The sequence below is a fragment of the Electrophorus electricus genome, chromosome 4, assembly GCF_041902795.1.
Source record: "Electrophorus electricus isolate QZ-2024a chromosome 4, ASM4190279v1, whole genome shotgun sequence".
Classification (NCBI taxonomy): domain Eukaryota; kingdom Metazoa; phylum Chordata; class Actinopteri; order Gymnotiformes; family Gymnotidae; genus Electrophorus; species Electrophorus electricus.
Window position 1 is genome coordinate 11,342,243 of NC_137500.1, and position 27,872 is coordinate 11,370,114.

Sequence of the window (27,872 nt, forward strand, 5' to 3'; positions counted from 1 at the left end):
GCACCTAGTGGTGTACGCTTTGTACTTGTAAAGTCAGAGATTATAGCTCATCTGTTGCTGCACAATTTGTGCTAGTCATCCTCTAGACCCTCATCAGTGGTCACTGGATGATACCCACAGAATGGTCTTGGCTGGATATTTTTGGTTGGTACACTACACTCAGTCCTTCAGCAACACTGAGATGTTTAAAAACTCAAATAACACTCATACCAGTCCAATACACACTAACATGCCACCATGTCAGTGTCACTGCAGTGATGAGAATACGTGCTCTGTGGTAGTACTGCAGTGGTGTAGTGGACATTCACGGTGTATGTGTGCATTAAGTAACTGCGCTAAATAAAATATAAAATGTGCTATAACTTTTGCACTAGCCACATTTAATGTTTAGCCCTCCCGCCATATGTTAAATTTAGAAATTAACAGTAATCCTGCATTAATGTGGCCTTATCAGAATGGGGATAGTATGATGATGGCAAGCTAAAAGAGCTGTAGGCATTTCATGCAAATGGTTCCTTCCTATCAAAGAGGAAACCACAAGATTGTCTGACAATGGCCAGACCATGATTGGGTTCACTAATGTATCATTAAGCACAAATTAAGTACATATATGCAGCGCAGGAACTGGCACCCTGCAATTCCATTTGGGTCTTTTCCGTCAGGGATTACACTACACATGTACAATTCACAAAAGATTCTTTAAATTAACAGTACCCTAGGTAAACATATGCTGCTTTATACATGCCAGCATTAATTTTTGCCCCATGATATATTCAATATTTATAACTCTAAAATCCTAAAATATGAATGAACATTATACAATGAACATTATACAAAGTTCATTCATATATATTTCATGAACACTTGTTCAAATGCTCCTTAACGCAAATAATATATATTTTTAAAAACAGCTTAATCCAGCACATCCAGACAATTTAATCCACACAGAACATAAGAGCAATAAACACTCAACCACCAAATTAATTAAAGGCTTGAGGAACAGAAATCATCATTGGGAAAACAATTTACATAAAATTTGCGCCTAAACTCCTGTGTTAAGGCAAGGTGAGTTTATTGGTATAGCATTTTTCATATACAGCGACAATTAAAAGAGCTTGACACAGAATTTAAAAATAAAGCTTATTACATCTTGCAATATATCACCTCAGGAAGGTTATTGCCAAAAGGAAAAATAAAAATAAAAAAGCTAAATAAAACAATGTATTTGTCACGGAACGCTCGCCTCCCGCGAGTCACGTGGTTTAGCCAGCCACGTGCAGTGGGAGGACCTTCGTTTGTGGCCACGCCTGCACACACCTGCACCTCGTAATGTCTATGTATTTAAACCCGTCTCAGTGTGTGCAGTGTCGTTGGTCATTGTTGTAGTGTTGTTTGCATGTAAACATGCAGTCGAAACTATGTTGGTCTTGATCATGTTAAAGTTTAGTGTGTCTTATGTTTGTTGTTGGTATTATATGTAAGTACCATTCTGGTCTTTGTTTTATTTCAATAAATGTTTGTCCAAGTTGAGAGTATGTACGTCCAGCTCCAAGCCCTTTGGCACTCAGGCCGCCATGTTACAGTATTAAAATTTTCACATTTGCCTGACACTTTTATCCAAAGCAACTTACAATTATGACCAAGTACAAGTTGAGCAATTCAAGGTTAAGGGCCTTGCTCAGTGGTGGGGTTTGAACCAGCAATGCAAATACCATTACAATGCAAATACCTTAACCATTGAGCTACCACTGCAAGCTTAAAGACAATGGATTTAAAACAGAAACAGATCATTTCATTAAAAGAAATGAAAGCTAAATGCTGCTTCTCCATACTTAGTGTTGTCCTTAGGCAAGATGAACTGATGAGCTTCTAGGAATCCAAGAGTCCAGCTTGGATTGTACTGTTTGAGCATATGATAGATACATTGGCTGTAAAACATTTAATGACTTATAGATGAGTAATGGTATCTTAAAGTAAATTCTGTAAAATATTTGAAGCCAATGTAAGGATTTATGAATCAGTCTAATGTTTTCCATTCTACTGGATCTTGCAAGAAATCTGACAGCTGCATTTTGAATCAACTGAGTTCAACTGAGATTCAGTTATTTTAAGGAAGACCAGTAAGCAGACCATTATTGTAATCAATCCTGATAGAAATAAAGGCATGCTTAAGTTTATCAAGATCTTGTTTTGACAAGAAATCTAAAATGTTAATATTTTTAGATGGTAGATTCTTGATTTAATAACTGTTTTGACAAGAGTCCAACAGAACACTTAGGTTGCAAACCAGTTATTTTTATTTGAGGACTCTGAAGTCAAGATAGGCTTTAAAACCAGACTTTAAATTCTGTTTGTTTAGCAAGGGAGAACGTGGTGTGTAAAAGCAATGTAGTCCAGAGAAACAAATTTAGAAAGAAAAGAAAACTAAACCAAGTAAAGCAAGAAGAATATGAACAGTAGCGAAGCAACAGTTTTAAAACAAAAAGGATTTAAAAAAAAAAAAAAATTCCACAGGAAAAAATTTAAATTGACCAATGTAGAAATAAGAACAAATTTAATTTGCTCTAAAAGTTTTTTCTATCGATGCAGTCCTCATACATCTCAGAAGTCACCTTCTTTTTCAGTAGTAGGATGTGCTGGGCAAACTCTCGGAGGGCTCCACGCCCTGACGGACTGTGGCAGGTGTACTTAGCAGCTATCATGGCTGCTACAGGGGCATCTGGGGGAACTCCACTCAGGCCAGCCTTCAACAGGCAGTCCAGGTCCTGTGTGTCTGTACCTGAGGTCAAGGAAAACCAGTGTGGCAGGGAGTAAGTTGCGTGAGAAAATATTGCCTCTCTGACATGCCAACGTGGTAAAGAACATGCTGCTAATTAAAATTTCTGAGCCTCACCAAAGTAGGCCACGTCTTCCCACTGGAGCCCCCTGTCTTTCAGCAGACATTCCACCTCTGCTTGCTTGTGCTCCACCATGTACCTGAGGGTGCAGCCAGCTTGCTGGGAAAGCTTCTCAGCAAGGGTCCTGGACACTGGATCATCACTGGAAGACATCAGGATTACCTAGCATCGATAACAAAAGCAATGATGCATTATGTGCTAGCCAAGCAGCAACATATTAAGAACGCAGGATATGCATAACTGATTCTCAGTATTTATCATCAAATGTTTTAACAACTGGTAAAAGAAACAAAACCAGTAAAATATTACATCAGGAATATGTAGTGTACATACAGTTCACCATTTGAACAGAAAATGCAATAAGACAAGAGAAAGCTAGAATGCTGTACAAGGACAAGTAAGTCACCAGCAGTTCTCTGCTCTTTAAGTCAATCACAAACACACCTGCTTCCAAAAACCCCACCCACCTATACACACAGACATATACCTCTGTTTTCTCACGCTGCAGCATTCCTATGGCAGTGAGATCTCGTGTGTTAGTGGACACCAGCTCTTCTCCAGAGGCTGAAGTGTACATCTGTCCATCAGTCAAACAGCCAGAGACAGAGCATAACAGGAGTCTGAAGTGTGCTGGTTTGTTCTGCCCAAAATAACCAAACCTACAGAATGCACAGTACAACAAAGCATTCATGCAGAAGTGAAAATTTATGCAACTGAATTCTGTTCCCTGTAAATTCCATGTTTCCTGTATTCTGTTCCTTGTAAATATGGCTCTGCTTTTTGAACATATGCAAAAGAATTCATAAATTGGAGTTAAACAACTTTACACTGACTCAAATGCTGTGTATTATATTGTATGCTGAACAGCTTTAGGTTATATACCTTTATAGAAATTGAAAAAAACACTATTATCCACCACACTGAAGCAACTATAGAACCACACAAAATGTTGCTCCAGCTTACATCTATGTAGGTTATCCACCATTGTACAAATAATGGAATAACAAAATACAATTACAAGACAAAATAAGAAAAAAGAAAGTGACTTCTTTGATGCCTTTTTCCCTACCTGAGAACCCTCTCCTCTGCCACAGGCCAGTCTATGTCTACATCAATATCCACACTGTGTTCAGGAAGCATCTCATAATAGGCGATTCTCCCACACTTGGAGAGGACAAAATATGACCACATACTTTATGCAAACCAGACAGACTTCACAATGAACCTCTACAGAACCTCTGATTTGTTTATATTAGTTATTTTAATTGATCACTGTGATCTGTAATCATCTTAGAGCAGCATCATTAATGAAGTATGAATTATATCAAATACTGCACCTGCTGAAGCCCATTCTCTAAGATTTCTCTTTTGTAGAAGTAGAAAGATCCATTCTCAAACAACTCCCCCGCCCAGTCCTGTCTCCGGGGCCTCTTGGCAAGATTGATGTTCAGAGGAATGGTGTTCTTCCCATCTGTAACAGGATTGAAATCAGAGGGAGGCTGTCCTGAGAACAGGTGCTTTTCATGTCATGTATGCAGAGCCGGATTACTTAAACTTACTTCTGCTCATATTTTAAAGAGCCAAAGAATGTTTCAGAGGCAACATCAGAGGTAAAATACAGGAACTGGCAGGAGGGTTCAGACTCTCATTTCATACTCTGCATACCTTTCATATTGCTTTCATATTACTACTTACTGAATAATTCACAGTAGTTACTGAAAAAACAAAAGCAAAAAAAAAACAACTTAATATTATCAACTAAATAATAAGCCTGGAATTTAAGATGTTAACTAAAGAAATACAATAAATACAATAATAAATACAACAAATATAACAATACAGTAAATAGATGTATAGGCTACCATAAAAATGAAGCGGATCCTAAAAGAGCCCTGCTATGAGACCTGCCCCAACTAGGGCTTACATACTAACCATAACTTGCTTGCTTACTCTTACTTTGCATCAACAGGGCTGCTTACTGCAGAGGTCATATTACATTTTTGCATTGGAAAAGGATTCACTCTTACCTTTGTTTACTTCAGACCATCGAAACTGGTGTCTGCGCACCACAGAAAAGACATAATCATAGCCCTTGTCTGTGATCATCTTTAATGCCTCATTGATATGGTAAGGGTGCAGACATGGGGATGTTGCTTGAATATGGCAGACAATGTCCACCTCTAAAAGACAGATGTGAGCAGAGCTTGTCCACCAAATGGGGAAAGTGCAGAATAATAATCAGAATATACATCTTTCTACTTTTATATTATATATATACACAAGATAACAATCTATCGCTGTGTTTCATAATGTGACTTGACAGAGAACCCCAAACTGAACTGTGCATGTGTGTGAGTACAAATGACCTTGGGCAAAGGGAGAGTGCTGAGCAACAAAGAGCCAGTGAACCTTACTAATAGACTGTGAGAAAGAAAGAATTCTAGCAAGCCAATGAGACATAGTGAAGACGTTCCCGCTTTGCAAAACTGTTAAGTTTAACATAAATGCTTAAAAGGTTAGCTTTTCCTCTTGAGATTTAACTGCTCCTTGTTACAGAGAATGGATTATTTCCAGAAAAGTTTATTCTTATTTTTAAACGCGTGTCATTCTGTGTTCTTCACTTGTCATGGACCTTAATTGGAGAAGAGAGAAATCTCTCCATGACAAAAGATTGGAGTGCTATTGGTTTAGTTTTCAGTTACAACACAACAATTACATATCACATATGCAGTTATATATCAATCAGGAGACAAAAACAGACATAATAAATATAATTTAAAATAAATAATTAAAATTTATTTAATAAAATAATTTAATAAAACTGATGAAAATAGAAATTAATGTACTGCTGTCTTTCCATTTTATGACATTTAGCTGACGATTTTATTCAAAGCAACTTACAATTATGACTAAGTACAGCTTGAGAAACTGAGGGTTAAGGGCCTTGCTCAGGGGCCCAATGGCAACTTGCCAGTGGTAGGGCTTGAACCAGCACCTTAACCACTGAGCCAGTGGTACCTTAACCACTGAGCTACCACTGTCATATGACATTAGAGGGAATACCTAAGGAAGGCATGCAGTGTGGTTAGGATCACATGCAACTGGGGATACAGACACTGAGTGGGTGTGGTATGGAAGAGCTGCTAAATTGATCTTTTAAAAACTTTTAAGGGGGAGAAACTCATATGCCTGAGTTTGCATGGACAAAAGCCATGTATTAACCTGGCTGTTTATAGTGTGCTTAGGCCAGTTTAACTTTCTTTACTTGTACATAAGCCAAGCTACTTATTTATGTGATTTGTGTGCAGATTCCCATGCTATTTTAGCTTTTACGCAGTTATATGGGGATTGCAATGAGTACACTAGTGAGGACTGTTGTTGAACTAGAATCTGAACATAACCTTTTAAACATGTCCCAGATATTAAAAAAAAAAAAAAAAGAACAAAGGCTAATCTTATGTCCCCAGGTTACACCCAGCACAAACATCTCCCCACCCTTGTCTCCCTGGCTTTACACCCAGCAGCGTGCACACACACACACACACACACACACACACACACACACACACACACACACACACACACAGACAGACACACACAGACAGACACACACAGACAGACACACACAGACAGACACACAAACACACCTCAACACTCTTTTGAAATGAAGTATTTGTGTCAGCCTGATGGTACCATCTGAAATTGTAATTTCCTTCCTTCTTTGACTGGAGAATAGCAAAAGGTTTAATAGTATTTTAACATTAATAAATCTGCAGCCACACAAAACCATCCCTTACTTGCTGACTTATGACTTGCCAATAAGTTTTTTCTTTGTAATGTTATATTAATAATATACTTTTTCATGTAAACATTGTTTAATCTTTTTGCATTCAGTGGTTGGTGCTGCTCCATCAGTGAAATGCTCATCTAAAAAACTGTACCTGGCCGCAATCTGAGGAACTCCTGGATGGTTTCTAGTGAGCTTGAGGAATCTCTGGACACCTCTGGACTCCGGCGGATCACCTGAGCACCCCACAGGTTGGCAACCCTTTCTATCTCATCATGGTCTGTGGACACCCACACACTGAGAACGAGCCAACAACATTCTGAACTGTTGCACTGAAGCTACGCATTTAATCTACCCAAAAGTGTAAACATTCAGCAAAATAATGGTGTTACACTATAGACACTTTCAGTAACAGTAGTTAAATGGAAATCATTATTTCTGTTGACATTTTACATTTGGCTACACTTTTCTCCCAACTCTGATATAAACAAAATAAAGTTGTATGAAAATGTTTATAAGCATGTTGCCTGTCCAACACTTTGTTGTATATTGTAATATACACTAGAAATGTCTGCTTTAAAAAGTAGTAAAAGCTATGGTAGAGGTACAAAAGAGAGAGATGCACATAAAACTCAAAAGGGCAAGGGCTTTCCTGCTTGACCTCTTCTACCATACACGTAACCCTCCTCTGTAGAGGCCCCTGCAAGCTTCTGCAAAAGATTCTTGGTAAGCCTCTGCAGACCTCTGTGTAAGGCACCTCATCCCTCCACCTTAATCTCAACCCAAACCCAATCCTAATCATCACCCTGGCCCTAATCCTGATGCTAACCCTAACTAACATCCAGTTGCAGAATGTTGTCAACTCTATAATAGCTTGTTGAGTATGATAAGATGGTATGCATTACACCTGTTACATATGCAGTGACTTCTCAAGTTAACATCTACATCTATAAACTTGGTCACTCCAAATAAAGTGGGAAAACAACTGAATTCACCAGACTATAAACAAATCTTAGTTACACTTACTTAAAAAAATGTTGATTAATCTACTGAATGTATTTCGAAGCTTCTCTACTTCTACATCATTTATGTTACTGAGAGTGTTGGATGTTTATTTCATCTTGTTTATTTAATCTAAAAAGGACCACTCAGAACAAAGTGTGATCTTTTTTCCTTTTGCTTTTATGACTGGTTAAACTAGGCTAATAAAACAATGCAGAGTCCACAATGCAGAGTTTTGCATTTGTTCCATGGTAATAAAAACAAACGATCCGGGTTCCTCCCTTCCTCCCAACAGTCATATCACAGATATGACCTCCCACATTGCCATCAGTATAGCAATAAAGTAAATTGTTGACCATATCATCTTAAACTAGATAAGCAAACATGAGACATATGTTTAGTGTTCTGTACACAGAGTACAGAACACTAAACATGGTCACAGAATACCATGAAAATAAAAGCACAGGCATCTTACCTGTCAAGAAGTTCTGAGTTCAACGCTGCTCTCACAACCCATCCGATTAGGGGCACCCCAGCAAGGATCTTGATATTTTTCAGGGGTATCCCTTTACTACCTCCCCTAGCCAGAATGAGTGCTGCTCTGTGGGTATTTTTGAAGCTTGAAGAAACTTTACTTTGACTGGGTGTTGATTTCATATTGCTCTCCATAGTCAACAACAGACTCCAGTTGAAGTTTTGCCGTTTGCTAATTACTGAGATTCGTTCAGGACTTTTGTATCTCTTTACAGGCTGCTATACCATACTGACGTTGCGTGGAAAGTTGCATGTGTGGTTGTAGTATCTAGTGACACACGCGAGGTGTGTGTTTATTATTCCGCTCCTCCCCTATGGAACATGGAAAGCCAAAGTGGTCAAAAATCACATCAAACGAAACGTTTTTTGTTTTTATTTGGACGCTTTTACGCCGCAAAATACGGCGTTAGTTTACAATACGCCGTAAAACACGCGACAAAAAAAATATCAAAAACTCCATATTTTACGCCGTTTATATGTCAGTTGAAATGTCGTAAAAACGCTGCTTTAAGAACTTCAGAACGCCGTTTTTACGCATTTTTGGCGTGCTGACAACGGTGTTTAAAATTCCGTTTTATAGTATGATAATGAGCTCCACCTATTGGGTTTGACAGCCAATAGACTAGAACTTTCTTCACCCAGTCACTCACGAACAAGGCCAGACCAGACCGGTTCAGTACAGATCTTAATCGGCTGATGAACCATTGCTCAAGTTTGTTTATTTTTAGGGTTTACATATGTGTTAATTCACTCAAGAATTTATTTATTCATACACTTGTTAGCTAGCTGGCTAAAAGTTTAGTAGACCTTGCAGTAGTGACCATGGTTAGATACTTCAGACATCATACTTTCAATAGGCACCTGTCTAACTAGTTAGCTAACTAGCTAGCAACATTTCCTACAGCTGGAAGATGGCGAGGAGGAACTTCATTTTACATTGTCGACGGACACTTAATGACCACTCGACTACTATTAACAGACAATCCTGGACCTGTTGTATTTAATTCCACATTAACGTGGTAAGGGCCATTTTAAATGAGTCCATTAAACTGATAAAACTATATCCAGAGACAACTAACTGATAATTGGCTGCAAAACAAAGTTCACCCAAAGGTAGACAGACAGATAGCTAGCTAGCTAGTGTAGTTAGTTAGGGTTATTTGACGAAACGTGACTTATTTTTGTGTTCCTGTTCCAACTCTAACCCTGCCTAGTAAAGTTTCAAGAATTGGCTGCACCCACACCTGTGCCTGTAAGAGTGCTGATCTAGAATTTGTGCTACCAGGACAGGTCTAGTAGAACTAAGAACAACTGATTTCACACATCCTCTTCCAACCAGGACTGACTTGTTAATTATCAGATTGGTTGGAACAGTGGGTTTGACCACGAAGGACATCAATCTATGCAGGGAATGGGCACTCCCAAGACCAGGGTTGGGAAACTGTGCTTTAGTTTGTTACATAAATGCCCATATTTGATTGAAATGTGTTACACAGTGCCTGCTTTTTGTCCTCATACATTTAACTTTAAATGACTGCAAGTTCATGCATCTGTGTATGTTGGAAACGATGCAAAGGAGTCTTGAATGGGCCAGGGGAAGATTCGTAAATGTCACTGCAGCTGATCAGCTAATTAATGACATAAGTGAATATCTCCAGGAAGTTCGGACATATATTCATTACCTGTAAAATGGTATTATCAATATATGGTGCTGAACACTTAGATTTGTACTTTTAAAAAATGTATTGATGGTTTATACTTTCAAGTGGGGAAAGCTGCCACTTTTTACAGGCCTATAGTCTATATTTAAGCAGAACTTGCAACCTAAATTGTCTTGTACTATTGTTGCAGCCAGTTCAAGTATACCAGGCACCGCTGAGTTGGAGTGGCACTAGAACTCAACCACATTACTCTATCACTAGAGACCAATTATTATTTCTGAGGTCATGTGGTTTTACAGCAACACTGATGGCAGACATTTTGCATGTCGTCGTGTACAGTCAGAAGACGTTTGAGGTAAGTTTGTTTAATTCTTGTATTGTTTGTGATGGAATGACTTGCCCACACTTCATTTCCCCCTCCCCTCCCCCCAAGTTATATAAAACTTGAAACTGAGACTTGCATATAGATATATCCCTATAAAATGAAATTCATACAGAATATGCTTACCTAGATAAACATTTTACTTATGCGTCACAAAAAAGGAGTGGAGTGTGAAACTGAATTCCCACAGTATCGGTCTAATCATATTTAAATCAACTTTTTACAAAATGAGACTAACATCTTAATTCATTCATTTTTGTACAGTATATTAAATGTTTTTATATATATTGTTGAATTTTTAATCTGGTTGTCTTTCTGGTTTTCAAACAGTTAGAGTTCTCTTGTTCTGTGTCATATTCTGACATGGCAGACTCTGCTCTGAATGAAATGATCAGGGACCTGGTGGCTAAAAATGACCAGCTTGGACCTGAGGCTGTTCGTGCACAGTTGCGTGCCATGGGAGTTTGTGTCCAGAGACGCAGAGTGTGGGCGAGTATGCGTTGGTTTAATCTTCCAGCAGCTGCACTTAGAGCAATGTATCAGACGCTACACTGAAGAGCATACCGTGTGGCTGGATGTAACTCTCGGTGGCAAAAAAAATTCATAAGGTAAAATACTCAGACCTTAACTCATGCCACTCTTTCTTGGGTAAATAAATTCAAATAAACTGTTAATTATAGACTTTTTGAAAATGAGTAGCCTAAACATCCAGAGAGATGGCAAGCTGTCTGTCTTCTTGTTCCCCAAAGCATATACTAACATTATTACTGAACTTTATTTTAGATGGAGGATGGTGTGGTGGAAATTCAATGAAACGGGGAGTCAGATGTGGATAATAAGTAAAAAAGGTTTTAATAGAAAAGAAAGATTCCACAGAGTGTGGGGCTCACTACCAAGAGAAGCCCCGAGTCATACAGAGCATTGCTTGATATACAATTCTAACTGTATGCCTTGACCAATCACGGACTTCCTGCCTCTTGTTGCTATGGCTCATACACCAATCAGCTTTAAGCGTTGCTTATCTCTTTCAGGCCGGCTGGTAACAATCTGCTTGAGTGTCATCCCTTAATTGCAAGCAATAAAGCAATTGCAGGCAATAAAACGAGAGACATTTTCCTGCTTATCTGATCTATTGTCTCAGTCCCTTAAAGTTATTTGCTTACATAAACATTTTTCCTAGGGAACAGGATACTGCTGAATGTATGTGAATCACTGAAACGCATTGTATTTCCTTTACAATGGTTATTCATGGAGGCATTGATGGTTATAGCCATCTCATCGTCTTCCTACGTGCCTCCAATGACAACTGGAGCAACACTGTGATGGAAAGCTTTAAAAGCACTGTGGCCAAGTATGGTATGCCTTCTAGAGTCAGGACTGATTGTGGTGGAGAGAACAATGCAGTGTGCTTACTGATAAATATTTTCAGGGGTGTCAAAATGTATACAAATATATATATAAAAAGTCAAAATATAGGTGTCAACCAATGCCTTAATTTTTATTAATTTGTGAATGAAAAACTTAGACTATGATAAAGATTTTATCAGCCTGTTGATCTTATTAGCTATTATAGTGCATCGTTCATTGTTTTTGTTTTTTTTTCTAGCATTCAGCCACTGTCAATATCACTAACTTGATACATCCGTGTAACCAGCTATCTGTTGCTTAATACTCTCTAAGGCATAGGCTACAGCTGAAGATCTTAAATGTCCAGTGTTTTTTGTTTTTTTTTCTCTTATGTAAGTCCAAGCGACTTACAATTATGACTGAGTACAATTTGAGCAATTGAGCGTTAAGGGCCTTGCTCAGGGGCCCAACAGTGGCAGGACTTGAACTGGCAAACTTCTTTACCACTGAGCTACTACTGCCACATTTAGGGCTCAGTGCCCAGATGAGCAAGTGGAAATGAGCATGGATCTCCAGTAATACTGGACTGACTCCAGCCCAACTTTTTGACCACTTTGGCTTTTCATGTTCCATAGGGGAGGAGCAGAATAATAAACACACACCTCGCGTGTGTCACTGGATACTACAACCACACACAAAACTTTCCACGCAAGGTCAGTATGGTATACCAACCTGTAAAGGGATACAAAAGTCTTGAATGAATCTCAGTAATTAGCAAACGGAAATTTGTTTTATTAGCAAACGGAACGAATTTGACCACTTTGGCTTTCCATACTCCCCAAGTCGGTTATCATGTTTCATGGGCTACAACACCAGTGTTGCCACCTCTCTTAATGCATTATTTCTCATTTATGACACCCATGAGCGTCAGTAATGACTCGCACACAATCAAACCAAATCAGTTTTGCACAAAACATTTCCCATTCGTTCGATTCTCTCATTTTACGGATCGCTACCGTACTCTAATGACCGTTTCCTGACAAGACGGGTCGATAACATTTTCTTTGTCGTTCAGTTACAATACACGTGAAAGTTAGAGAAATCGCACATCCTCCGTAACATTTTTATTGAACATTGTTTTCCACAATGTCACAACAACCAGGAAGCGTGAACTGGAACCGCCACTACTTTCTCGGAAAGTTTCAAATACATTAAAATACATTCAGTTGGATCTCTGTTAAAGCCACACACACGTTAATGGTAGACACAACATGTGAGTATGGATACAGTAAATAAAAATAAAACAATTGAAAACGTAACACATAGATACACTATGAATTTCAATAATGGCTGCAAAACATTTATAGCATTATGCAACACATGACAGAATTCTACATATACAAAATTAGTGTAAAAATATCCACACACCCACTCTATTCAGATAATTCTGGTTCTAACATCACAACAAAATGTGCAGTCTCCGTAGAGACCGTCAAAAATTGCCACAGCCGACTATATTTCAAGTCGTCAAGGCGGGGTATTGGGTAAAGTTTTCAACTAGCAATAATCGCGCCTCGGATAAACCTCATAGGCTACGATACTGCCACTGCGCAAAGCTGAGGAACGAAGTCTGGCACAAGATAATATATTTAAATGATTGAAATGTCCCGATGACGGTAAACACTGATTAGCTCCCATAGACAGCATTAAAAGTAATACGTTTAATTTTAGCTTGATAAAGTATATAGAATGAACATTTTTACTATTCATATTCCATTATATATATATTTATTTTATTTTATTTTATTTTTTTAAAAGTAGATTCGTAAAGATTCCCAATTGCATTTTGGGGGATAAGTAGGGCGTGTGCATATGGTTGACCAATGAGGAGGAGACTCGTGAAATTTCAGTAGCCTATAACATAATCCTGGCTTATTCCGAAAGCTAATTACAATACGTATGATTTTACAACATCAAGTCAATGTATAGATCTAAAAGAAAGTGCATTTAAAATTATTTAGATATATAGATATAGATAGATAGATTGATCGATAGATACCCGAGGGAGGTAAGATCAGCGTTCTTCCGGTATGAAAAAAACACGCTCGAGCACTGGCTAATACAGCACCACAAGATGGCAGTGAAGCTACATCTCCACACGCTAATGACGCATCAAAGCAGGCCTTGTTATTTGACTTCGAATGGTTCTGTAACTCATTTTCCGGCTTTACCATATAGCATTCAATGGCGAAATGTTAGTGTTTGTTTGTTCTTACAACACCATGCTAATGTATGCAATACGTTCATGCAAGGAGTTTGTTTAGTAAACTTCTTGGCGCCACGTCCATTTAAGTCACAACTCCCTAAATCTTGTGAAATGTAAAACTATACCTTGTGTAGGTAATTGTGCAGCAACAACTGCCTTTTCAAGTCAAATCTCGTCCCTTTAAATGGGTTTCTTAATAGGGTTTTTTTAAACGTTATCATTTTTCAAATGAATAATAGGCTACAATAGCTGCATCAGCAAATATCTCTCATGAAAGAGGACCATAACATCTAACAAAATGCCATAGAATAAGTGTTAATAATAGTGTATGTAAACACGCATATAAAATAATTGCAGCCTGTGTAAGTCCAGGACATCACGTTATCCCATCAAGATGTGAAAGAATACATGGGGGATGAGAAAAACAACAAAAAAGAAAACCTGTTGTCAACCAGTCAAACTGTTTTAGAGAAAAGGCAGTTTCCTGGAGGGCGTCGCCCACTTCGATGTCATTTTGTGAGCTTTTTCCATTCTAACGTGGAATTGTTTGTCTTAGCAGGAATGCTGTTACTCGTTTTCATGCTGAACGTTTTAAATGTGTCGATATTTATGTGTGCTCTGTGAATTTTTGTTCTTTTCTATTTACAAAATTATTTTTACCCATAATCCACAGCCTACATTTACTCTAATTGGTCTCTGTGTTATTTTAATGTGGACATTCAAAGAAATTCATAGAAATCCAACCACCAACAAACTGATGACAGGCCACCACTTGAAGATCAACCCCAGTAAAACTGAGCTTCTGTTCATCCCAGGTACTCCCAACCCTTACCATAACTTCACAGTTTCCATTGAGAACTCCTTGGTATCACCACCTGAAGCTGCCCGTGGCCTGGGCATAACTTTGGACAACCAATTGTCATTCTCAACTCATGTTTCAAAGCTAACCTGGTCTTGCAGATTTCTCCTTTGTAACATATGAATGATTCGGCACTTTCTCTCACAGGAAGCTTCCCTGGTGCTTGTGCAGTTTTTTGTGATCTCAAAGATAGACTACTACAACTCATTACTTGCTGGTCTTCCTCTAAGAGCCATCAGACCTCTACAACTTGTCCGGAATGCAGCAGCATGACTGGTCTTCACACATGTTACTCCTTTGCTGTGCTCCCTTCTTTGGCTCCCAGTAGCTGTACGCATCAGATTTAAAACCTTGATGCTTGCCTACAAAGCCAAAAATGGACCAGCCCCTTCATACACGAGGTCAATGGTCAAGGCTGATCCGTACCTCGAGTACTTCGAACCTCAAGTACGGCTTGGCTTGAAATACCTTGCTTCAGGTCTCATAGTCTCGCATCGAGACTATTTTCTGTCCTGGCTCCAAAATAGTGGAATGAACTCCCACATGTTGTCCAGACAGCATGTCTTCAAATGCTGTCTGAAGACCCATCTATTTGCGGAATATTTAAAGGACAACTGACCCTGCTCCCATATTGACTTACTAAATTAGTACTTATTGTAGGGTATTGTTTATTATTATGTTGGTTAATTTTTGTTTATTGCACTTATCATTGTTTAAGAAAGACCTTATGTATTTGGTATTTCTAGGTATCAGCATTGATCCCTGTATTTCTAAAGTATTCTAGTTCATTGGTATGTTGGATTCTAACCTACTGTAGTGTACTAGGATATATTCTATGAGTAAATGACAAAGCACTTTTGTAAGTCGCTCTGGATAAGAGCGTCTGCTAAATTCCGTAAATGTAAATCTAAATGATTCATGGTCACTTAATAAGAGGACCAAAACCCCTGATATTTGGAAGACAATGGTAGTTTCATGCACACACAAGTGGTACGTTCACAGTTTGAAATCAAACTTAAATTAGCCTAAATTAATTATTTGTAAATATCAAATAAGCTAAATTTTAATTGGTCCCTTCAAAATAGCACAGGTGTGAAAGAAAAAGTGTTGAGGCAGTCATTTTAGGTAAGAAATTGAATATAATTAATTTGTTTTTTTAACCATCTAGTCATATTCTTATGTTTTTCTACTACTAATGCTCATAAATAAGTTCGATTTCTTTGTAATTTTTACTCATGTGACTGTTGATCTTAAAGATCAGGCCAGATTAGATATGGCACAGATCCGATATCACGTATCGAAAGTTGCAAAAATGCTTGATCGGATATCGTTGAATACATTTTTATAAAGAAACCGATTCGACACGTGTGGTTTCCATTCCTATCATTTTGATAACCTAGTGTTCGGAATAGTTTACCTACCTTCTAGTTAGAGCATTTAAACGAGACAAAATGGCGTTTTAGCACTGTTCATTGCTAGCTTGCTTATATATATATATGTCTCCTCGACCAACTGTGATTTGTTTATTAATTCATTCTTTAAAAAAAAACAAACGATGCCTTTTCCAGTTTGGCTATGGAGTAAAGGAAATTCTGGGTCGGGGAAAGGTGAAAGATAGCAGACATCTGACCAAGGGATCCAGAGAGGAGAATAATAAAGTAAGATACTCGCTTTCTTTAAATTCACGAAGCTAATTCATCTTTGACTTTAGTATATTCGTACCGCATTTTTTTAAACGGAATAAACGCTGTTTTCCGCTATTCCGAGTGTTAAGGTAGACTCTGAATAAGAAGCTGGAGAATAAGGTAACTTTAACTAACTGTCCATAGATTTTATTTATTTGTTTGTTTGTTTGTGGCTAGAAAGAACAACCATCTTGGAAATATTCTCAGATTAAATTTCTATAGGTTTAAGCTCTGTGAAGAGTACTGGTAGTCTCTCTTTGCTCACTCACAGCCTGGTGTGCGCTTGGTGTATGGCGGGTAAAACAGCTGAAATTCACAAGAACAGTTATAAGGTTATTAAGTTAATGTGGAATTGCAGTTGCATTTGCTAATAAGAAAAATGCAAAAAATATAGTGTAAATTAAGGAGTGAGTGACTGATGTAGCCATACTTGGGAGAAAGAATGCACTCTGAGGGTGAGTACAGTAAAGCTGAGAATCAAGCAGGTGATGAGAAAGGCAGTAAATATCATCTCAGTAAGAGACACACTGACTGTAATGCTTGTCATTGACTGAAACGCATGCCTTGAAAACAAAGTTTTTTGTTTGTATAATTTTATTTATTTTATCTGTAAAATAACATATGTAATACATCTCGCACAAAACAACATCTTGCCAAACAACTAAAGAACAGCTCCACAGTGGTTTTAATGAAAAATCAGATCATTATCTATGTTGGGCCATATTCAAATGCAAAATATCAGTATTGTATCGTTATCATTATCGAACCAATACTAATGCCTGCAATCAGTGCAGAAGATTTTTTTAATCCCACCCTTGCCAAACCACCGCACATATATTTTTCACAGTTGTGTTTATCCAATATGTCTAACTAAAAATATAATTCACATTTCAAGTAAACCTGTATATCCTTCATAATACAACAGTAAACAAGATGCTTTGTATTACACAACTATATTAGTCCTTGCAGTCTCACACTTTGCAATAGTTAAATAGGGAATAAAAAAGTTGCCAGTGAGATAAGGATGCCTAAACATCACTGCAAGAGCAGAACTCTAGCACATGCTTCAAAGTTGGGTTAATTGTTTATCAAGCTTGTACTATTTAAGGTAGTCCACACTTGAACCAACTAACTCATTAGATAAGGAAAGTAGATAAGGTGTGCACTATTGCACCTGTACATCTTTGATCCTGCACACTTAAGCTTTAACAATAATTGAACACACATAATTAATCAAATTCTTCAGGAGCATCTGAATATTGGAGCCAGGCCTGGTAGATTAGAGTTGAAACAAAGTTCTGCAGGAGAAGGGTTTGGTTACTGTGCATAAATTATCTCATTAAAACTCAGTACATCAGGAGGGTTATGCAAATAGTTACAACAGTTTACACAGCACTCTTGGTTCACATATGGGAGTACAGGTAGCCTATGGAATGAGAAAAGAGACATAGGAGTAAACCACCCTTACAATGCACACATTTACCTCCACCTTCTAGTAAGCTCTCAGTCTCTTTTTAAGCCATTCACGTAAATACCCTCAGGTGCATTTCATAAGCAGAACCCCACCCCAGTCCTGCAATACCCCAGCCAGCCAAAAGAGGACATGGGGGTCATCACAGTATCTTATCTCCATTGTCCTATTAATAAATATACAGTACATGCCGCTGGTTTTAATGTAAGGTTGACTTTCCCCTACAGTGATCCCTTTGCATTTAAGATGTTAGTTTAATTTTCCCATTGAGCTACAGTTGTCTGTTGGTGTGAGTGCACACTGAGGGTTTGAAAAAAAGGCAAAAAGATATAATATTTGGCTTAAAGCTATCATTAGATAGGAGGGATAACATTACCTAGCCACAGCACCTTTAAGGGATCCTGATAATATGGGATCCTGCATGCAGCAGACATTTTGTGTGAGGCAGGATGAAAAGTTAACTAATTCTCTATATGAGAATGTTTGGTTTGTTTGTTTAAAAATGTTTATACCTGTCCGAATCATAGACTGTATATGTATAGTTGTATAAACAATCTATGATTCAGCGAGGTAATGGTACAAATTAAAATAAGTGATGGCTGGCCACTCTGTGGGGCATTTTTCCACACTGATTTTGTGAACAAAAAGGAGAAAAGAGATATTGAAGGAGTCCAATAATATTTAGTTTTTCTATGTCTGACTCTTTCTTTGAGTGGACGTTTATTACAATAGGCTGGTGTTAACATTTATTGTTAAATCTGTTTCACAAAACTTCACTTCCTTTTAAACTTCGCAGAATGTTTTTTTTCCCCAATGAAAGGCGTGGTTTTGTACGGAAAGCCAAATTGGTCAAAATTCACGACAAACGAAGCACGTTTTATTTATAAAACGGCGAAATAAACACCACAAAATATGCCGTTATTTTTCACTACACCCTAAAATATGCCACAAAACCCATCAAAAACACAGTATTATACTGCGTTTACATGTCAGATTAAAATGCTGTAAAAATATTGCTTTAAGTGTACAGAACGATACAGAATGACAGCACTCGACAATCCGGGGCCAGATGTAATTCAACAAAAATGAACAAGGTAAGGGCCATTTTAAACAAGTTAATCAGAGTCTGTTAAACTTGTAACATGAAACTCTAACCAAAGAGTCCAGTAGTACTGGCGATCAAATAATTTATTTAAATTATTTCTATAGCTGCAGCAGTTTCGCAAAACAGCACCACACGCATGTGCTACACTTTATCGGATTACAATGCACAAGCGCCGGTTTGCTGGCTGTACATGGCTGTAGCTGATTAAATGGGTAAACAAATAAGGCAAGTGAAGCGTCTGTTTTTGTCTGATAGTTAGCCATCAAGTTTGACACAAATGTGCATTTGTTCCCACAAGATGACAAACTTGCTTTCAGTCTAGCACTAGAAACAACTTATGACTGGCCAACTCTAGCTACATTTGGGTGAGCTTTGTTTTGCAGCCACTTATCAGTTAACTAGTTGGCTATGGTTAACGTTAGTGTTTTACTAGTTTAACGGACTTGACAATTAACTCATTTAAAATGGCCCTTACCTCGTTAAAGTTGATTGAATTATATAGGGTCCCGGAGTGTCGAGTGCTGTTATTCTGTGTCCATCTACAATACAAAATGAAGCTCCTCCTCACCATCTTCCAGCTATAGGAAATGTTGCTAACTAGCTAAGTTAGCTAATTTCCTATTTAAAGTACTTGCCCATTTAAAGTACGATGTCCGAAGTACCTAATCATGGTCACTGCTAGGTCTACTAAACTTCTAGCTAGATAGATAACTTTGCTATCTAAAAACTGTACAAATTCATAAATAAATGAATATATATGTGGATTCCAAAAATAAACAAACTTGAGCAGTGGTTTATCAGTCTATAAGCTCTATAGTGAATTGGTCTGGTCTGACCTTGTTCGTGCGCAATTGGGCGAAGAAAGTTCAACTTTATTGGCTGTTAAAAACCGGTAGAGCTCATTATCTAATTATAAAGTTGCGCTTTTAACGGCACTGGAGGGAGGCGAAAGCATCTTAAAAACGCTGCTTTAAGTACTCTAAAACTGCGTTTTTGAGATGTTTTAAACGGACATATAAACGCCATGTAATACAGTATTTTTTGATGGTTTTTGTGGTGTATTTTACAGCGTAGCGAATAACAACGGCATATTTTGCTACGTAAAAACGCCCAAAACGTCGCTTTTTTCGCCTTTTTGCAAATAAAACGCGTTTAGTTTGAGGTGAATTTTGACCACTTTGGCTTTCCATAGCATCCGGTGTTGCATCGAATTCTGTGATCTTCGGCTTTTGTGACCGAAGACGACGCTAATTTGTAGTTGCTCTTCACGGGCACGAACGCTTTACGTAGTAAGATATGCCGATGCGCTTTATTTTCTCATTCTGCTACTGTTACCAAGCCGAATGATGAGAGATGCGTGTATTTACATTTTATGTTGTCTATTAATTACATAAATGTACTTAAACATGAATGTCATTACAAATTTTCTACATGTGAGGAAGGTCAGGCAATATATACGCTAATAGCAAGCTTTTATGCCTGAAGAAATCAAAACGCCAGGCACAATAAAACATTTAGTAAACGATTAATACACACGCTATAAAAGGTGCAACCACACACAAAGTGGCTTTATTTGTTTAATTTATACCAAAAAAATTCAATTCAGACACTTTGCCCAGACAATGTTCCCTTAGTGTGTAGGTCCGAGAACTGTACTGCAGCGCCCCCTCTAGGTTACATGCGTATGCAGTTTGGCGCCACGAGAGGATACAAGTCTGGTGGCTGCTCATTGGAACTCGCATCTAGAGTGGATACTAGATTCACTGTGTTTACTGTATTTACCTGCAAATTGAATATATTTTCTTCGTATTAGCGTCGTTCTGACAGAAGAGCCTCTGCTAACCAGTGGAACCACAGTAAGATTGTTCCGCATGGGAAAACTTAATCTTATATTCTAGACTCTTGTATGTATATAGATTCAAGCACAGTTGTGCACAACAATTATAGAACCCGAACTGCAGCTATTTTTTTTTTTTATCTTCCTGAATGGCCATTCATGCTGTCCTCTTTGATTTCTACACATTTGAAATTTTGTACTAAGCTCTTAAATAATAGATACCCAAATTGAAACTGTACTGCTGTTGGTGCGGACTAGAAGTAGCTCAAGACAAGTAAAAAAAAAATTTTAAAAATTAAAAAAAAAGGTTTAAGTCAGAAACCTGGAACATTCATAGATAACAGGTAATGATCCTAGACCCTGCAGATAATTTTTTTCAGCAGACCTATTCCTACATTTCACCATTGGGTTCAAAAAGCACTGAGTAACACTAAGAAAGATACATTTAATTTTGTCTGTGACATACAATGCAATACTTTTATATAAGAAAGGTATTGCAAAGCCACTGGAATAATTATATCATACTTCATGCCTGTTCGATCGTGCTAAACAGATAATGTGCACCATTTGTAAGATGCTCTCTATTGGGCTTCATTCATTTGGATAAAATGTTAAAGAAAGTTTAGTCTCCTAAAAGGCTTTTAATATTTTATTATTGTGGAGTCGCAGTGGGGTGACAAATTCCCATGGCAGATTATGAAACTGTGACAAATGTGCCTATGCCTGGTCCTGTCTTTAAACGCTAGATATGGAGGTTAATGTGATTAATGATGTAATGACCGATTTGTACACATACGTTCTGGCACAATAGTCATCAGTTAACACAGCTGCCATCAGAATATGTGACCCCACATAGAAAAATTGAAACATTGAAAAAAACAGCAAAACTTTTCAGTTGACTTACCATTCCTTCACCTTTTCAGACAAAATTAAATGAAGAATTAAAACATTCTTAAAAGGAATGGACAGAGGAGCCTTGGTATAGGGGTCATCAATTCTGACAGTGGTGCACTTTGGTGCTCTCCTCTCTTAGTTTACTTCATGAGAGGATTTTCACCAGCTACACTGTGAGCAGTGCTTTCTCACACTTGTTGGGTTGGAGACAGTAAATCCAGGTGAGTATGCAGATAATAGGATTACAACATGTGTGTGTCTGCAATCTCTGGTGAGCACAACTTGTCTTTCACCTTTAAGTTGTCTAGAATGGACCTGTGCTTTTCAATATAGTCAGACAGCAGCTTGGTTACATGAGTAGAGACCACTGAAGGTCGATGTGCTCCACTAACAGTACTGTGACCCTTGGCTTACTTTCTGTATGCTGTAGATATCAGCCTGTAAAAATTATATTGGCATTATACATGATTGTTGCCAGTAGCCTAGGTGGATGATTGATCATGTCTTCATATGCAAAGAACTGAAAAGCTCTGAATACATTAATAAATCAGGGTGTGACGGAGACCGTCACTCCCTGAAGGGTAGTGTGATGGAGCCGTGACTCATAAATTTAAAATGGATATTCTGGCTTCTGTACCAGTGAAGTGGCTTAGACATCATATTTACTGCCTGGAAGACTGGGGTACGAGACCGCGTATGGTTGTTGCCCTCAGCCTTTGCTACACGGGGCATTATATGATACTGCAGCATGGCAAATGCTTGATTTTTAAACTGATTATTAAAAAAGATTAGGTTTTACTGACATTCCCCATATTCACTGTATATATGAGAGAAAGAGACAGAGTGAGTCTCTCATTCTCTTTGGTGTACAGAGGATTTTACCAAAGTAAAATTGGTAAAGATCCTTGATGAGTGTCTATTTGCTCAAAGGAGCAGCTTTGATGAGAGATTTTTGCCCTTCTCCCTCTAGACAAGCCCCCCGGATTCTGCAGAAACAAGATATCCCCAATGCTCTCACCATCACACTTTCAGATAGTATAGGATTCTTCTGTTCAAGTATTTGCTTTTTCCAGGAATGTTTGGTATAGTAGACTAACATCATTCATCTGCCCTACCACATAATTCCAGGATTATTCAATACTCAGATAACATGAAATAATTTGCTGTAATATTCAGTCAACTGCATTATTTTCCTGCAGTTTACCCATTTACAGTAACATGGAATTTAGCTGATACCTAGAACCCCTTTCTAAAGGAGTACGTCATTCACAATATCAACATGGGTAAATAGCAGCTAGTGTCAGACTGTTAGAATAATCTTATTGCACTCCCTGGTGCATGTGAGTCTTCATTTCTTCCTGTGTGACACTTCATTGCTTTGGGTGCTTGGTTCTCACAGCCGGTCCTGGATACCACATACTTTGCCCTGTTCCTTGGACCTTACCTGCTTTAACACACTTGATTATGAAGCCCTTCTCAAGATCAGCCTTGTCATGGAGTGGAGAAAAGGGCAAGGCAAAGTGCATGGTGTCCCCAGGATAAGGACTCCAAATCTCTACTTTCAGGAAATAATAAAGATTTTCGACATGTTTTTATTGAATTGTAAACTTGTGATAAATCTTTAATGTTATTTGTTTAATGTGTTGATATTGAAAAGAAGATCCATGTACTCACTTAGGCTAAAAAGATCTTTTGAGAGGGGCAGTGCCTCTTACCACTCTCTGAGTTTTGGCCTTTACATTTAGTAACATATTCTTACGTATAGCAAGTAAATGTAAGCCATTAAACTAATAAAAGGTTCTTTAATGTATCCTTTGACTTTTAGCTCAGGGATGAAAATAGAGTGCAGCAGATGGCAGAGCCATGGCTCAGTTTCAACATGAGAGACCAAGCTGCACCCACGCAATACACACAGTGCCATGAGAGAGCCTAGATTTGCATGCTGCCTTGCAGAAATAGAAAAATTGCACTGACAAATGCATTTCCAATACCTGCCTTTTCCTGAATCTTAAATGTTCTAAAGAGGAGGGCAGACCTAATGTCATAGTTGAATCACTTCTCTCCAAACTTAAAGGATTTATAGATTACAGGTATTATGCCGCAGAATTAAATGTAGGCCTGGTTTCTAAAGTATAGCCCAAAAACATTTAATGCTCCATTCAGGATGATCTATATTACAGCAAAGCAGGGTTCTGGAACCAATCAAAATCTAGAAATCCAGAGTGGTGCAAATGTATTCAATAACTGGTCAAAATGATTAAAGCATAGTACTCTGTGTATGTGAGTCTGAGAAAGGGAGGGAGAGTTAAAAAAAAACAACAACAACAACAACAACAACATGTTGCTACATTCATTATCACTTCAAAATCAGGGTTTCTAATTTTTAGGCAAGTCCTAAAGGAGGTGGAAAGGGGGGCAGTAAAACAATGGGCGGGCATATCTTTAGTCATATTCATAAGCCAAAACTATTCCACGTGCTATTTACAGACCAAGTTGCCTTGGGCATATAAGGAATTCATCATGTCCACCAACTGTCAGGGCAGTACAAAAGAGATGGTTCCGCGCGACAATCATGTTTATTGGTATCTCGGTTTAGTAGATGCACTAAACTAGCATCTACTAGCAAGAACTGTGGGTTTTTTTTCTTCATAAAGAAAAACAGTAAGCAGAATTAACCAATGAAAGTTGTTTGGAGTTAATAAAACTGAAAAATATTACACAATCTTATGGGATTGTTTTATTAAATTAAATACAATTTAAAGGATGATATAAAATGTTACACCGTCAGCTGCATTAAGGCGAAAACTGCTAATTTAGTAATTTAGTGAGTTATTACTGCTAGTAGTGTGGCTAACGCTAAAGTACACATCTGAGTTTTAACCACACAAAGGCTCAGAGGAAGGCCTTTAGCTGACCCTGAATGGAAATGATTACAGCTGAGCTAATTATACTGTCTTAAATCGAAAGAAATAAACAATTTTTAAATGCGAATATGTCTTGATTTAAGTGTGATGCGTGGCCAAACGTGCGCTTTGGAAAAGGTTTCAGGTTTGGCTGCGACGGTGAGGAATCATTCAATCCATAAGATGCTTCGGCTTTTGCGCGGGAAACAGCACAAGCTCGCAGAAACGGGTCTGACAGACGTGGACGAGCTAAGAGATTTGGCGTTACCAAGCTCAATGTTTTTAATCAGAAAACGATGCATTATGCGGCTTCGTATTTCTTATTAAATGCACAAAATAAAACATGCGAAAAGCTGTAAATTATAGTCAAATGAGAGCTAACGGAAATTAGCTGCCACTAGCCAACAGCTAACTGCTAATAAAATAAGTTTACAAAAATTAAATTTAGTTAGAAATGTTAAAGAAATATCAAGCAATAAATCACCAAAATTAAGCTAACATTACCGTGTGGATGTGAGTTTAAACTCGTAAAGCTGTTTAACTTGCCATAATATCTACCTCTACTATGTGCAATAACGGTTAGAACTATGAGTTCTGCTGAGCTGCACTACGTGCTCTGTCAAGTTTAATATGACTTGAATAGCCAATCAGAAATAAAGAAATAACTTTACACTGAACTGAGCACAAGTTGAATAGCCTTTGCTTGCTTCGTGCTTGAGGAGGCAAAGATAAACGCTCCCTCTATCCCCCTCAGCATTAGATTTTGGTAAAATCATGATTTCTGTTCTTTCAGTACATACTTTAGTCTGCCTGGGCAGACTAAAGATGTCATTTCATGTTTAATCACTACTCTACACACTGGTATCAAGAACAAATGATAAAATGCCAATAACAGGATTGCTTGGCATCAAAGTGTTATCATTGTTTTATTATAAACAGAACTCAGACATGTGCAAAATTGTATCTGATATATGCATGTCCCACACTAAAACAAACAAAAAAAATGTTGAATTAACACCAACATCCATTTCCTAGTAATTTATGCAAAGTTTGGTTCTGTCACTATCTATAGGTCTCCTTCTTATGAGCAGTATTTACATTTCATGTTGAGAGACACTGAGTCTGTCTCACCAGCTGTCCTTCGGGTCTACAGTACACACGGTCCCAGGAAAACAAAAGCCATACAGCCTGTCAATCACGCATTCATCCACTAAACTCTACACAGAGACTCTCAGCTCATTAGCATGAACTCAGCCTGACTTGGGCTCTTGCAATATGCACTATGCCTACATTAAAAGTCCCGGATATTCCAGAACAAGGCTTTTTTTTCCTCGCTGCTGTTCTAGTATTATATCAACTTATTATATCAGGCACCCATACTACAGGGTGTAGTCAGTCCATCATAGGAACTTTGAGAGTTAGAAGTCAGAAGGATAGTCAGTACTGTGCTCCACTGAGTTGTTCAATGACTCCTGGCTAACAGTGAGCGGTATTCATGCCTAAAATAACCTGCCTCTGAGTGTGCGATGCGTTTTCTCAGCTCAATTCCCTCCTGCCATGCCAGTCTTGTCTGTGTCAGAGTCGTCCATCTGGTGTCGAGATTTAACTCCAGCCCTGAAATGTCTCTCAAATCACACCTATCTGTAGTCACATCAAAGAGCCTTTTCCCTGACAAAACTTGTCATGAGAAGGGTTAGCTTTAAAATTTAAAACAATCATCTCGACTTTTAATCAGAGTAAATCTGACATTTTGTGCATTTTATTACACTAGTCGCAAACTGTTTAATAACAAAATAAAAAAGTAGACTAGTAAATACAGATTCCTGCTGAGTTTACTAAGAAATATATGGAATATAAAATATGTTAAAGCAATTATGATGCACCTTGCCAGAATTAATAAATTAACATTTGGTCTAATGTTTTCTTCCATATCCATTCCCTTAAGAAGTCTTCTAACCTGCCACTGAGTTGATCAGCCATATAAACAGTAGGGGGCACTCACACTACTGGTAACTAACAGTGGAGGCTGAGAGTATGCGTGGACACAGCTATCGAAACATGAAATGTGTATCAAGGTTATGCTGTGATTAGGCAAGGTCAGACAGTTAATGCAGGTTCAGCGTAAATTAAAAACATATTAAACATGCAGGTCACATGTAACCATCAGTTTCAGAATTGGTTGATATTTGAATTGAATGAATTATTATGGAACTCTAATAAGATTATTTTTGTCTTGAGCCAGAGGTTCACTTCTGCTTTCCTGACAGCTCACTTCTCATGACTCCTGAGTCACACATATTCCTGACCTACAACATTGCTTTACAACTCACATGGAGAGACTTTATTCCTGTTCCCTGCACACATGCCAAATGTTTTTCTTTTTCTTGCATATTGTCAGTCTGCCAGATACACATGCTGGCCTGCCCCATTTTTCTTTATCATCTCATCACTCACTCTGAAGATCTCTGAAGGCAATTTCTCTGTTTCCCTACCAATCTCATCCCTTTATCTCTCCCTCTCTGGATCACTCATCAGTCCATTTCTGCCCCGTCTTGCTTCCAGCTGTCTCAGCACTATGAGCCTGACTCATGCTTGCCACTCTCCACTTCTCCCATAAGCCATTGGGGCAGTGCCCACTCTCTTCCCAGACAACTGCATTTGCATAACCATAAATCACTTGCCATGGTGGCATTCGGTGCCAGACCAGCCAAATGCCAACTGCCAGGCTGTTTGTGCCCACCCGCTCTCGCTCTCTCTCTCTCTCTCTCTCTCTCTCTCTCTCTCTCTCTGTCTCTGTCTCTCTCTCAGGAATTCAACTTTCTGGAGCTATAGAATCATCTTGGAGGTAAAGAACTGTCTATCTAAAAGTGTTAGATCTCCCTTTAACGCCAGGTACAGTTTTTAAAAGTCAAGGGGGTGAAGGAGGAAGATAATCTAATCAAGACTGTAATACATGGTAGTCACAGTATGGACTTAATTAAGGCTTGGTCACAGATTCCACCAAACACTGGAATGCAAAGATAGGAGAGGAAGAGTATAGGATGTGGAGGATAGGATACAGAGAGACAGAAGAAGCACAGTGACAGATAGGCTACAGAGAGTGAGTGAGAGTGAACAATAGAGTACAGAGAGAGATGGGATTCAGAGAGAGAGAGAGATAGCTCTAAAAGAAATAACTAAGAAATCAGCAAGTAGAATAGGAATTGAGCTGGTGATATACATTTATGACAAAACTATTGATT

At 38.2% G+C, this 27,872-nt stretch overlaps 1 protein-coding gene and 1 non-coding gene across 3 annotated transcripts; both read right to left on the reverse strand.

Annotated features, from left to right (window-relative positions):
- Positions 1–912: 912 nt before the first annotated feature.
- On the reverse strand, positions 913–8,454 carry cmasb (cytidine monophosphate N-acetylneuraminic acid synthetase b). Of its 2 annotated transcripts, XM_081712376.1 has the most exons (8): positions 8,162–8,454; positions 6,839–6,981; positions 4,925–5,077; positions 4,235–4,368; positions 3,967–4,061; positions 3,385–3,556; positions 2,894–3,059; positions 913–2,779 (listed from the first exon to the last, which is right to left on the reverse strand). In XM_081712376.1, exons 1-8 carry the CDS (start codon positions 8,353–8,355, stop codon positions 2,565–2,567), a joined length of 1,272 nt encoding a protein of 423 aa, XP_081568502.1. In that variant the 5' UTR covers positions 8,356–8,454; the 3' UTR covers positions 913–2,564. The 2 variants fall into 2 exon arrangements, with proteins under 2 accessions (XP_081568502.1, XP_081568503.1); XM_081712377.1 differs by lacking the exon at positions 4,925–5,077.
- Positions 8,455–13,087: 4,633 nt separating this feature from the next.
- On the reverse strand, positions 13,088–13,228 carry LOC113572153 (U4 spliceosomal RNA). The gene has a single exon (XR_003410076.2). It is a non-coding gene; the product is annotated as a U4 spliceosomal RNA (small nuclear RNA).
- Between the last annotated feature and the right edge of the window lie 14,644 nt (positions 13,229–27,872).

What these genes read in the sequence shown, in the direction of transcription:
- cmasb (XM_081712376.1), bottom strand. Translation starts at nt 8,355, where the DNA reads ATGGAGAGCAATATGAAATCAACACCCAGTCAAAGTAAAGTTTCTTCA. An exon ending in GTTCCTCAGATTGCGGCCAG is followed by an intron (nt 5,078 to 6,838) that starts GTACAGTTTTTT and finishes TCTGTCTTTTAG; the next exon opens with AGGTGGACATTGTCTGCCAT. An exon ending in GGAAGACGTGGCCTACTTTG is followed by an intron (nt 2,780 to 2,893) that starts GTGAGGCTCAGA and finishes CCTTGACCTCAG; the next exon opens with GTACAGACACACAGGACCTG.